The 12399-nt window shown below is 56.8% G+C and overlaps 1 protein-coding gene and 1 long non-coding RNA gene across 2 annotated transcripts; both read right to left on the bottom strand.

Annotated features, from left to right (window-relative positions):
* Positions 1-306: 306 nt before the first annotated feature.
* LOC132335047 (low affinity immunoglobulin gamma Fc region receptor III-B-like) lies at positions 307-1153 on the bottom strand. Its single transcript, XM_059861170.1, has 2 exons — positions 1072-1153; positions 307-875 (listed from the first exon to the last, which is right to left on the bottom strand). Exons 1-2 carry the CDS (start codon positions 1139-1141, stop codon positions 553-555), a joined length of 393 nt encoding a protein of 130 aa, XP_059717153.1. The 5' UTR covers positions 1142-1153; the 3' UTR covers positions 307-552.
* Positions 1154-1214: 61 nt separating this feature from the next.
* LOC132334555 (uncharacterized) lies at positions 1215-2158 on the bottom strand. The gene is made up of 3 exons (XR_009488425.1): positions 2072-2158; positions 1390-1410; positions 1215-1302 (listed from the first exon to the last, which is right to left on the bottom strand). It is a non-coding gene; the product is annotated as an uncharacterized LOC132334555 (long non-coding RNA).
* Positions 2159-12399: the final 10241 nt, after the last annotated feature.

Here is a 12399-nt window from a genome sequence, read left to right as displayed (position 1 = left end):
GGATAGAGGGGGGGCTGAGGCCACAGGGAGGGGCTGGCAGCCAATGTGGGGGGGATAGGGACAGGGGGGATGGGTGTGATGGGAGATTTTGGGGATGGGGTCACACCAAGGAGGGGTGAGGGGACACAGGGCAGAGGAGAGGAGACCCAAGAAATGTGTCAGGGGGACATGGAGGTCCCCAGGCAGGGGACCAGAGGAGGCAATGGGCGCTCCCCGTGCCCATCCCCACATTCACTGGGCACCATGACGCGGAGTCGGGTGCTGCAGTTCTGCACAGCTTCCCCCTCAGAGGGCACCTTGCAGCTGTAATTCCCTGAGTGGGAGACCCCCACGGCAGGCACCAGCAGCTATGGAGACCCCTGCAGGCCCCCCACCACCTGCCTGTCCCGGTAGAACAGGAGGGGGAGTGCAGGAGGGAGGCTTGGAGCCGCAGGGGGCTGGGGGTGCTGAGGCAGCTGAGAGTCAGGGGGGACCCCGTGGTGAGCTTGGGGGACCCTCCAGCACCGGCACCAGAAGGAGTTAGGGAAGGAGAGGGGAGGTGAGGACTGTGACTCAGAGTGCACTGGGAAGTGGCTTTGGGGCTGTCAGGAGATGGGAGTTCCAGCCGTGGGGGTGCTCACCGTGCACTGTCACTGTCACTGCTGCTGATCCTGATGGCCAGAACCTCACCCAGCCCTTGCAGCGGTAGCTGCCGCTGTGGTTCAGCTGGAGGGGGGACAGGGACAGCTCGGTTGCATTAAGGGACCTCATCAGATTATTCTCAGCCTTGAAAAATCGCACCTTGGTGACCGGGCTGTTCCACTGGCCCTGGCAGTGCAGTGTTACCGTGTCCCCCTCCAGCAGTGCCCGTGCTGGCACCTGCAGCACCAGATCATCTGTGGGACAGGAGGGTCCCATCTTACTGAGGGGCTTGGGAAAGGTCAGAGGTGGGTCCCCATGGCACTGGGGACATCTGGGTGCACTGGGATGCACTGGGATGTCCCTGTGTGCAGACACAGGTTCCTGCCACGTGAACGGTGTGAAGCCACCCACGGAGTGGAGGCCACCCAGACCATTTAAGATCCCCCTCACCATCTAAGACTGTCACAGGGGGGCTGAGCCCAGTGCCAGGTCTGTCACACTCGTAGGTGCCACTCTCCATGACATTGAGGCGGTCGTGTCTCTCCTGCCACCAGCACTGCCCATCCTTGTACCAGGTGGTGGCACCAGCGGTCCCCAAGCCCTGGCTGGTCAGTGTCACCTGGCCCCACAGCACTGGCAGTGTCCAGGGGGGTTCCACAAGGATCTGGGTGGTCTGGATGCCTGCAGGTGACAGGGGACAGCAGCCTGCCAGGGCCAGCGTGGGCTGGGGACAGTGGGGTGGGGCCATGGCATTCCCCGAGGACTCACCAGCGAGGCCGAGGGTCTGGGCTGGAAGGGAGAAGGGACAGGGCTGGCTGGGGACAGAGGCACACGGGGTACAGGGTGCGGGGGCTGTCCAGAACTGTCCCCATGAGGACAGCAGTTCTTGTGGGAAAGCGCATGGGGGTGGTCCCCAAAAGATTTGGCGTGGCAGGGGAACATGTCTGTGTCACAGCCACCCGTGCACCACATCCCTGAGACACGGCCACCTTGGGAACAGGGACACCAAGGCCACCCTGGGCTGAGGCAGAACATGGAGACACTGTGGACACCCCAGGCACAAGGACACCACGGACACAGCCCATGCTGGCCCAGGCCACCCCCACCAGATCATGATCCCATCCCCATGATCCCATCCACATGGTCACATCCTCACGGTTCTTGTCCCCTTCTGTCCCTGCATCCCAGTTCCCTTGTCCCTATCCCCAGAGCTACCTGAGCCCAAAGGTACCAGTCCCACATTCCTGTCCCCACATCCCCATCCCCAAATTCCTGCCCCCTGTTCCTGTCCCCAAAGCCACCCTACATCACTCACAGTCACACCAAGGACCACTGTGGGTAACACGGACTGGCTCTGCTGGGATTGGGGACCTCAGGGGACCCAGCAGCCCCCCCGGGCACCCTCCCCTCCCTATCACCAGGGTGTCAGGCCTGTGCCCAGGGCACTCACCCCACAGGAGCAGTGCCACCTTCCCGGCCATCCCGGTGTCCCCAGCCATGTGGACTGGCTGTCACTCGCTGTCACTCCCCTGGCTGGCGGCTCTTGGGATGAAGGAGAAGGAAGTGAGGTCACGCCCGTCCCCACGTGGAGGTGGCCCTTGGTGGGGCAGGGTGGCCACAAGCTGGGCACAGGAAGGGGACGAGGGTGGGTGGGACAAGGTGGGACATGGGGTTCCAAGGAGTGGGGGGCTCAAGGGGTTTTGGGGAGCTAGGGAAGAATGTCCAGGGGAATGGGGGGATCCCAGGGATGTGGTCCCTGGCGAATGGGGGTGCTGAGGAGGGGGAGTCACTGGGAATGGGGGTGCCATGGGAATGGGGGTCCCCAGGGCCTGGGGGACTCAGGGATGGGAGTCCTAGAGGAATGTGGGCTCCAGGGATTTGGGGTCAGGAGATGGGGGTCCTGGGGATGAGATTGCCAGGGGAATGGGGAGTCCTGGCAGAATAAAGGTCCTGGGGAAAGGGAGATTTCAGGGGATGGAATGAACAGGTGAGGGTTCCTTGGGAATGGCGTGCTGGGCCATGGAGATCTTGGGGAATGGCAGTACTGGGATGGGGGTCCCAGGGATGGAGGGATATAAGGAATGGGGCCCCCATGGTTGGGCTCCCAGGGGAAGGGGGGTACCAGGGATGGGCAGTTGCTGGATGGGCACAGGCATCTCATCTCCTTCCCTGGATGCCTCAGATTTTGGGGTGACCCAGGGAACAGCACAGCCCCCATGGGGTGCTCATTTCCTGTGCAGGCATCACATGGCGATCCTCTGCTTCTGTGTCCTCCCCTACCCTTCATTTCACCTCTCTTTATTTATCTTTTTCCTTATTTTCCTCACTTTTGTACCAGGTCCCCTCACCCCTGGTTCCTGGCTCAGCAATCCCAGGGAGCACCTGAGCAGGGAAGGGGTTGGGGGGACCAAGGGGAATGGGAAAATGGGGAGCAGGAGGTGCAGGGAAGGGTGGGGAGGCTGTGGGGGATGGAAGTGTTGGGCTGTGGCCCCTCAATATTTTCACTCTATTTTTCCTGGGCAAGAAGGAAGAGGCTGTTTGTTCTCAGTTTCAGATGGGAAAGGGAGGCAATTCTGTCCTGGGGGGCACATCCAGGGGGCTCCTGTCCCTGGAGGATCCTGTCCCAGGGGGTGACACATCCTGGCATGAGGGAACCTTTACCAGAGGCTGGCAGTTCCAGAAATGTCCCTGCACATTCCTGATGGGGTGCCTGTCCCAGGGGTGGCACATCCTGGGGACCCCTGTCCGTCCAAGGGTGGGGCCCAGCCATGGCCCAGCCCCACTGCACAGGGATGGCCATTGCCCAGCCCTGCTCTGCCCAGCCCCAGGTGGCAGCCAGGACCTCAGGGTCCCCCCTGCCCCCTTGGCTTTGATTCTGGCAGCTTTAGAGCTGCTGCAGAGGTGAGAATTCTGTGGGGGAAAGAGGCCTGCCTGTGGTTTGCTCAGCCCTGCAAGAAGCACAAAGCCCAAAGGGAGCCCAAGCAGTGGCTCTGCGAGAGCCTTTGATGGTTTTCAGAGCAGGGCTGGCTGGAAACTCACCCTGCAGGGGCAGCTGGGAGGGAACCAGCCCGGAAATGCAGCAATTGATCATTTTGTCCCTTTGCCCAAGGGACTGAGAAAGCCACAAAATTACTGCAAATCCCACACCAATCTGCTCAACAAGCTGACCTGGACCCTCCTTCTTGAACAAAACCTGCAGCCCTTTGGTACCTCATGGAAAGAATGTTTGGGTTCTGGATGTGCACACCAGAGGAGAGGGAGAAGTGTGGAAATACTGAGCAGGGGCTGCACACGAGGGGCTGGGGAACAGGGGTGTCACAGCAGGAGCAGGGAGTGGCCAGGCAGGGGAATTCAGGGCAGGCTGGAGTGGATTTAGCAGGGAATCAGACCCTGAGGCACACACGGGCATTTCCACAGATTGCTGTGCACTGTCCCAAGGATGGACAGAGCTTGTCCCCTTCCTCCATGGGAAGTCAATCAAATTTCAGGGTGGGAATGAGCAAAATGGGGAAGAGTTCCTAAAGATGGCGCAAGAAAAGGCTTCCTTAGGGGCTGGGTTGCTGCCCAGCAGGCAGGGAACAATCCCCTGGAGGTGTTGGACACGCAGGGAGATTCCACACTTTGTGTTATCCACAAGCAAACGCTGCTGTGGGATGCACCAAGGGAATTCTAAAGGGAACAAAAAAGTCTCATTTCTTTGGGATTTGTTTGTGTTTTCATTGAGAGTGACTTGTTGGGAGAGCAACTGTAAAAAGGATTTTATAAACCAGAGAATTTTATACCTTTTCAGTTTGATTCTTGCTGAGTACGTCCTTTATTGGGGAAAAAAATGGCGTGGGAAAGATTTTCGCTTTTATTCTATGGATGTATAATTTTGTCTCAACCAAGTGGGCATCAAGTGTTGCCTGGGATGGCTGAGCCAGGAAATGTGGGGACCTGACCCAGGTGTGTGTGGGGCAGAGACCCAGAGCATCCCAGGACAGCCCTGGGGTTCCCCAGGGGGGGTGCTCTGCTGGGCTCTGAGTCACCCCAAAAACTGAGGCAGCCAGGGAAGGAGCTGTGACCCTCATGCCCACCCAGCCACTGCCCATCCCTGGCATCCCCATTCCCCTGGGACCCCCATTGCCTTGGTCTCTCCTCCCATGGGACCCCCATCCCAGGACTGCCATTGCCCAGGACCACCATTGCCTTGATCCCATCCCATGGCCACTTCATCCCCCAGAATCCCTGTTCCCGAGGGTCCCTTTTTTCCCCCTGCACCCCCAACACTGGCACCCACATGCCATGACCCCAAATCAATGGGGACCATGTTTCCACAGCACCCCTATCCCTGAAGCCACCCAGATATGGAGACCCCAATTCCCCTGGAGCCCCATTCTCCTGGACACCCATCCTTGGTTGCTGACATCCCATGAGCCCCCCACTCTTTAAAACAGCATACCCCACCATGTCCCCAGACTATCCCATCATGTCCCCAGCCTGTGCCCAGCTTGTGGCCACCCTGCGCCCACCAAGGGCCACCTCCACGTGGGGACGGGCGTGACCTCGCTTCCTTCCCCTTCATCCAAAGAGCCGCCAGCCAGGGGAGCGGTGGCCACAGCAGCGAGTGACAGCCAGTCCACATGGCTGGGGACACCGGGATGGCCGGGAAGGTGGCACTGCTCCTGTGGGGTGAGAGCCCTGGGCACGGGCCTGACACCCTGGGGATAGGGAGGGGAGGGTGCCCAGGGGGGCTGCTGGGTCCCCTGAGGTCCCCAATGCCAGCAGGGCATAGAGTCCAGTGTGACCAGAGTTGTGGGGTGCCCATGGGGACAGGAACAGAGGACAGGAAGAGTGGAACTGGGGTGGGGGGTAAGGGACAGGGGGATAGAGTTGGGGGGACAAAGATGTGGAAGAAAGAACCTTGGAGCTGCGGCAGCTGTGGGGACAGGGACACAGGGATGCAGGGACAGGGACAAGGGGACAAGTACCATGTGCTTGGGCCATGGCGACAGGTGCCATGGGAATGGGACCATGGGCACAGGGCCGTGGGGCTGTGGCTGTGGGGCTGGTGGGGGTGACCTGTGCCAGCACAGGGTCCTCATGCCTGAGCTTGTGTTGGCTGCTCTGTCCCTGTCCTTGAGCCCTCTGTGCCACATCACTGTCCCCACTGAGACCTTTTGTAACAGTCCCACGCCCCGTGCCCCTGTGCCACTGTTCCTGCAGTGCCACCCCCTCCCAGCCCTGTCCCTTCTCCCTTTCAGCACAGACCCTCGGCCTCGCTGGTGAGTCCTTGGTGGATGCCATGTCCCCCCCCTGCTGACACCAGCCCCGCGCTGGCCCTGGCGATCTGCTGTCCCCTCTCACCTACAGGTGCCCAGACCACCCAGCTCCTCGTGGAACCCCCCTGGACTCCACCAGTGCAGTGGGACCGGGTGACACTGACCTGCCAGGGCTCGGGGAGCACCCGTGACACCACCTGGTACAAGGACGGGCGGCACTGGTGGGAACAGGGACGTGACCGCCTCATTGTCACCCTGAGTGGCACCTATGAGTGTGACAGACCTGGCAGTGGGCTCAGCCCCACCATGAACGTCTCAGATGGTGAGGGAGGTTTCGTTGTCCCCAGCCTGGTGCCTGCAGGGACCCCGAGGGCTCTGGGTGGGCTCCAGTCCATGGGTCAGCTCCTGGTGTGAGCAGAGCCTGTCCCCTGCTCTGGGGATATCCCAGAGCATCCCAGTGTGGGCGAAACCGTGTGGGTACTGGGGACCACTGGTGCGCTGGGTGTGACCCAATGGGGAGGTCCCGGTGACATGGGGACCCTCCAGATCCCTGAGATGTGATAGGACCCCCCTGTAGTAAAGAGTCCTCTGTGTTCCTTGAGGTCTTGCTGCTGCCCGGTTGTGTCTGAGGTGTGTGTTAGTAATGGTTTCCACACGGTCAAAAACCGTGGCTGGTATAAGTGTAAGTGACCAAGTCGAGCCCTCCAAAAAGGATGTGTCTGTACAGATCCATCCGTGCCCAGAGTGCCTGAGCTTATCGGTGGCTTCAGGGAGTGTTGTGGAGGAGACCTGCCTGCGGGGTGAACAAGTGAATGACCTCCTTTCACTGGTGACCGAGCTTAGGGAGGAAGTTGTAAGGTTAAGGAGTATCAGGGACAGTGAAAGGGAAATAGACTGGTGGAGCTCAGCCCTTCCATCTTTAAGGGAGGCCTCTGACCGAGAGACTGAGGACTTGTATGCCTCCCACTCTCAGGCAATAGAAGGGCACCTAGTAGATGAAGAGGAGTGGAAATGGGTCCTCACTCGGGGAGGTAATAACAGAAACTCCTCCCGATCCCCATCATCCAGCCAGGTACCACTTCAGAATAGGTATGAGGTCCTGGATCTAGAGACCCAACTAGATGATTTAGTAGAAAATTGTCTGCCCAGTGAACCCCCCAATTATGATTCATCTGTAAGATGGATCACTACCTCTAACATCAAGAAGAAAAGAAGGGTAATGGTAGTAGGTCATTCCCTTCTGAAGGGAACTGAGGGCCCCATATGTTGACCAGACCCATCCCACAGGGAGGTCTGTTGCCTCCCTGGGGCCCGGGTACAAAATATCCCTGAGAGACTTCCTGGGCTGATTCAGCCCTCTGATTATTACCCACTGCTGAGACTCCGGGCTGGCAGTGATGAGATTGAAAAGAGGAGTGTCAAGGCAATTAGAAAGGACGTCAGGGTACTGGGTCAGGTAGTTGGTAGGGCAGGAGCACAGGTAGTGTTCTGTTCAGTTCCTTTGGTGGTGGAGGAAAACGATGAAAGAAACAGGAGAATCCGCATCATCAACAAGTGGCTTAAGGGTTGGTGTCATTGGCAAAATTTTGGATTCTTTGATCATGGGGAAGCTTTTACAGCATCTGCTCTGCTAGAACCAGATGGGGTACATCTCTCTGTTAAGGGCAAAAGGTTTTTAGCTCATGAGCTGGCAGAGCTCATTGAGAGGGCTTTAAACTAGGTTTGAAGGGGGAAGGGGAAGCAGCTGAGCTATCTGGAAGCAGGCCCAAGGGTTGCAAGGCTGAGTTAGGGGTGAAGTCAGTAGCCCACCTGAGGTGTGTGTATACCACTGCACACAGCTTGGGCAACAAACAAGAAGAGCTGGAGGCCATGGTGCAACTGCAGAGCTATGATGTAGCTGCCATCACGGAAACGTGGTGGGATGACTCACATAGCTGGAGTACTGCACTGGATGGATACAAGCTCTTCAGAAGAGACAGGAAAGGAAGACGAGGAGGAGGGGTGGCCCTTTATATTAAGGAGACTTTTGATGCCATAGAAATTGAAACTAAGGAAGATGGAGTTGAATGTCTACGGGTAAGAATTAAGGGGAAGGCCAACAAGGCTGACACCCTGCTGGGAGTCTGTTATCGTCCACCCGACCAGGAAGAAGAGGTAGATGACCTATTCTATAAGCAGCTAGGTAATGTTTCAAGATCATCAGCCCTTGTTCTTGTGGGTGACTTCAACGTACCAGACATCTGCTGGGAACTTAATACAGCAGTAAAGAGACAGTCCAGGAAATTCTTAGAATGTATGGAGGACAACTTTCTGTCGCAGCTGGTGGGTGAAGCCACCAGGGGAGGGGCTGTGCTAGATCTGCTGTTTGCAAATAGAGATGGGCTGGTGGGAGATGTGGTGGTTGGAGGTCGCTTGGGGCAGAGTGATCATGAAATAATAGAGTTCTCAATATTTGGTGAAGTCAGGAGGAGCACCAGTAAGACTCTTACACTGAACTTCCGGAGGGCAGACTTTGGCCTGTTTAGGAGACTTATTCAGAGCATCCCTTGGGAAACAGCCCTTAAAAACAAAGGAGTTCAGGAAAGGTGGGCATGCCTCAAAACAGAGATCTTGAGGGCACAGGAACAGACTGTCCCTGTGTGCCAAAAGATCAGTCAGCGGGGTAAACGTCCAGCCTGGCTGGGCAAGGAGGTTTTGGAAGTACTTAGGAATAAAAAGAGGATGTATCAGCGTTGGAAGGAGAGTCAGGTCTCTAAGGAAGTATTCAAGAAGGCTGCTGGAGCATGCAGGAAAAAAATTAGGGAGGCCAAAGCTCATTTTGAACTTAGAATGGCGACTTTTGTAAAGGATAATAAAAAGTGGTTTTACAAATACATTAATGCTAGAAGGAAGGGTAGGACCAGCCTTTGTTCTTTGTTGGACAAGGGAGGGAACTTAGTATCTGCAGATGAGGAGAAGGCAGGAGTGCTTAATGCCTACTTTGCCTCAGTTTTTAGTGGGAAGATGACCTGCCCTCAAGACACCTGCCCGCTTGGAGTGGTTGTTGGTGTCAGGGAGCAGAATGGTCCCCCCATTATCCAAGAGGAGGCAAAGACCTCCTGAAATGCTTGGATGTTCATAAATCTATGGGACCAGACGGCATCCACCCCAGGGTAATGAGGGAGCTGGCAAATGAGCTTGCAAAGCCACTCTCCATCATTTACCAACCGTCCTGGCGCACTGCTGAGGTTCCGGATGGCTGGAAGCTGGCCAATGTGATACCCATTCACAAAAAGGGTGCAAAGGAGGATCCTGGTAATTATAGACCAGTCAGCCTGACCTCAGTCCCTGGCAAAATAATGGAACAGTTTATATTAAATGCCATCACACAGAATTGACAGGATGGCCAGGCTATCAGACCCAGTCAGCATGGGTTTAGGAGGGGTAGGTCATGTTTAACCAACCTGGTCACCTTTTATGACCAGGTAACCCGCCTAGTGGATGCAGGGAAGGCTGTAGACGTTGTTTATTTGGATATCAGCAAGGCCTTTGGCACTGTCTCCCACAGCATACTCCTAGACAAGCGGCAGCCCGTGGCTTGGACAGGAGCACTCTTTGCTGGGTTAGAACTGGCTGGATGGTCGGGCCCAGAGAGTGGTGGTGAATGGTGCTGCATCCAGCTGGTGGCCAGTCACCAGTGGTGTCCCTCAGGGGTCTGTGCTGGAGCCAGTTCTGTTTAATATTTTTATTGATGATATGGATGAGGGTTTAGAGTCTTTCATTATCAAATTGCAGATGACACTAAGCTGGGAGCGTGTGTTGATCTGTTAGAGGGACGGAGGGCTTTGCAGAGGGACCTGGAACAGTTGGATGGATGGGCAGAATCTAATGGGATGAAGTTCAGTAAGTCCAAGTGCCAAGTCCTGCACTTTGGCCACAATAACCCCCTGCAACGTTATAGGCTGGGGACGGGGTGGCTGGACAGTGCTCCGAAAGAAAGGGACCTGGGGGTGCTGGTTGACAGTCGGCTGAACATGAGCCAGCAGTGTGCCCAGATGGCCAAGAAGGCCAATGGCATCCTGGCGAGTATCAGGAATAGTGTGGCCAGCAGGAGCAGGGAGGTCATTCTTCCCCTGTACTCAGCACTGGTGAGGCCACACCTCGAGTATTGCGTCCAGTTCTGGGCCCCTCAGTTTAGGAGGGACGTTGAGATGCTTGAGCATGTCCAGAGGAGAGCAACGAGGCTGGTGAGGGGCTTGGAACACAAGCTGTATGAAGAACGACTGAGGGAGCTGGGGTTGTTCAGCCTGGAGAAAAGGAGACTCAGAGGCGACCTTATCACTCTTCAGCTTCCTGAAGGGTGGTGGTGGTGAGCTGGGGGTCGGTCTCTTTCTCCGGGCAACAACAGACAGAACAAGAGGACACAGTCTCAAGCTGTGCCAAGGGAGATACAGGCTAGAATCAAGGAGGAAGTTTTTCACAGAAAGAGTGGTCAAATACTGGAATCATCTACCCAGGGAGGTGGTGGAGTCACCATCCCTCGATGTATTTTAAAAAAGACTGGATTTGGCGCTTGGTGCCATGTTCTACTTGAGGTGTTGGAGCGTGGGTTGGACTCGATGATCTTAAAGGTCTCTCCCAACCTAGAAATTCTGTGATTCTGTGATTGATACCGTGGAACGGGGCCGCGGAGCATCACGGGAGTTCTAGGCGCGGCTGCACTGGCACTCGTCGAGGCGTGAGGCATGACGGGAGATGAAGTCCGGACAGGAACAGCGCTGGACGTGCGCCGCGGAGCATGATGGGAGCAGTAGTCCCGGAAGTGGCTCGAACACGATGTTTGGGGGTCCGGGAGGGCTCTTGGTGGACACTTTTGCGTCCGAGCCGCGACTTGAGGTCTTTGGGGGAACTTAAACGTTTCGAGAGCCCTTGGGGGGAGCTCGAAGAGCTCTTCCTGAGTTTTTTAGGGCGCGGGGCACGGCAGGAGTTTTAGGCGCGGGACTATGATCTGAGGGGCTCTGGGACTGCGGGGGATGAGAGGAGATGAATTCCCAGAAGTGGCTGTGCCGGGCATCTGTGGGATTGGGAGCACTCAGGGGATCTGGGGACGCTTTTGGGGGGTCCCGAATGGGCGCTGAGGGGGCACTAAGGGATCCTGGAGGGTCTGGGGGACACTTATGGGACAGATGGGGGGCGGATCCCGGGGGGGGCGGTGGTTCTGTGGAGCGCGGGGCTTGACGGGCGTTAGAGTCCCGGCTCCAATGCCGGGGCGGGGGGGGGGGGGCCGCGTTTAATCAGGCCGCGGGACATGACGGTCGTTGTAGTCCCGGCTCATATGGTGCACATATGAGCCGCGGAGCATGATGGGAGTTGTAGTAAATAAGGCGAGGCCTACCATAGGCAGCGCCCCCAAGGCTCAGATCTCAGGCGCTGATTTGCTGTGAGCGTTGATCGGCGGGAGCCTCGGCAAATGGGATGCGGTGGAGGCGGGAACAGCCCCTTCAACCTCTCCAGTCCCTCCCAGTAAAGCCCAGTTCATCCCCAGTACAGACCTGTAAAACCCCACTACAGACCACTTCATTCCAGGTAGAGCCGAGTACAACCCCAGTGCGCCTCCAAACCCTCCCAGTACAGCCCAGGAGAACCCCAGTACCCCTCCAATCCCTCCCAGTACAACCCAGTCTGTCCCAAAACACCTGAGTTCATTTCCAGTCCCTTCCAGTTCCCCCCAATATCATCCTCAGAATGCCTCAGTGTCCCCAGTCTTCTCTGCAGTTTCCCAGTGTCCCCAGTTTGTCCCAGTATCCCCCAGTATCACTCTCAGTATGTCCCAGTGTTTACCCTTGCAGTCCACCCCAGTCCACACAGATGACCCCTCAGCATTCCTTGTGTTCCCAGGTTGTCCCAGTCCTCCCCAGTGTCACTCCCAGTATGTCCCAGTGTCTCCCACTGCGTTCCCAGTGTTCCCCAGTACATCCCAGTCCTCCCCAGTGTTTCCAAGGACAGTTTAATTTCTCACGGTTGCTGAGGCAGCCAAACCCAGCAGTGGGGTCGGTGCAGTGCCCATGGCCACAGCCCCTTGCAGTGGCCCAATGCAGCTTGGGCTGATGATCCACCCTCAGAGCTGGCCCAGGGCGGGTCTGCAGTGGCTTTGGTGGCACCTTGGGCTGGCACACACCTGAGCAGTGTGTCTGTTTTCAGTGGGGAAACTCAGGAGTTTCAGATTGCTTCAGAAAACCCCAAACAGTGAAAACCTCTCTTAGGCTGAGTGCAGCCAGCTCTGCAAGCACAGCAGGTCCCAGGGGAGTGAGGACAGACAGGATGGGGCTGGGGAATGTGGAGCAAGGTTGTCCACACTGGGTCAGAGCTCAAGGCACAGCTTCTGTGAGCAGGCCAGAGCTGCTGAGGAGAGACCCTGGGTCAATATCAATCACAGAATGCTGGGATCACCTCTGCTCTAAAGAAAAATAAATAAAATACAACCTTTAAAATAGGAACATGTATTTCTTACAAGGTCTTCGAAATCTTTCTCCATCAC

The sequence above is a fragment of the Haemorhous mexicanus genome, chromosome 16, assembly GCF_027477595.1.
Source record: "Haemorhous mexicanus isolate bHaeMex1 chromosome 16, bHaeMex1.pri, whole genome shotgun sequence".
NCBI lineage: Eukaryota > Metazoa > Chordata > Aves > Passeriformes > Fringillidae > Haemorhous > Haemorhous mexicanus.
Note: the sequence above shows the minus strand (reverse complement) of the source record. Positions and strands in the feature narration are given on the sequence as shown.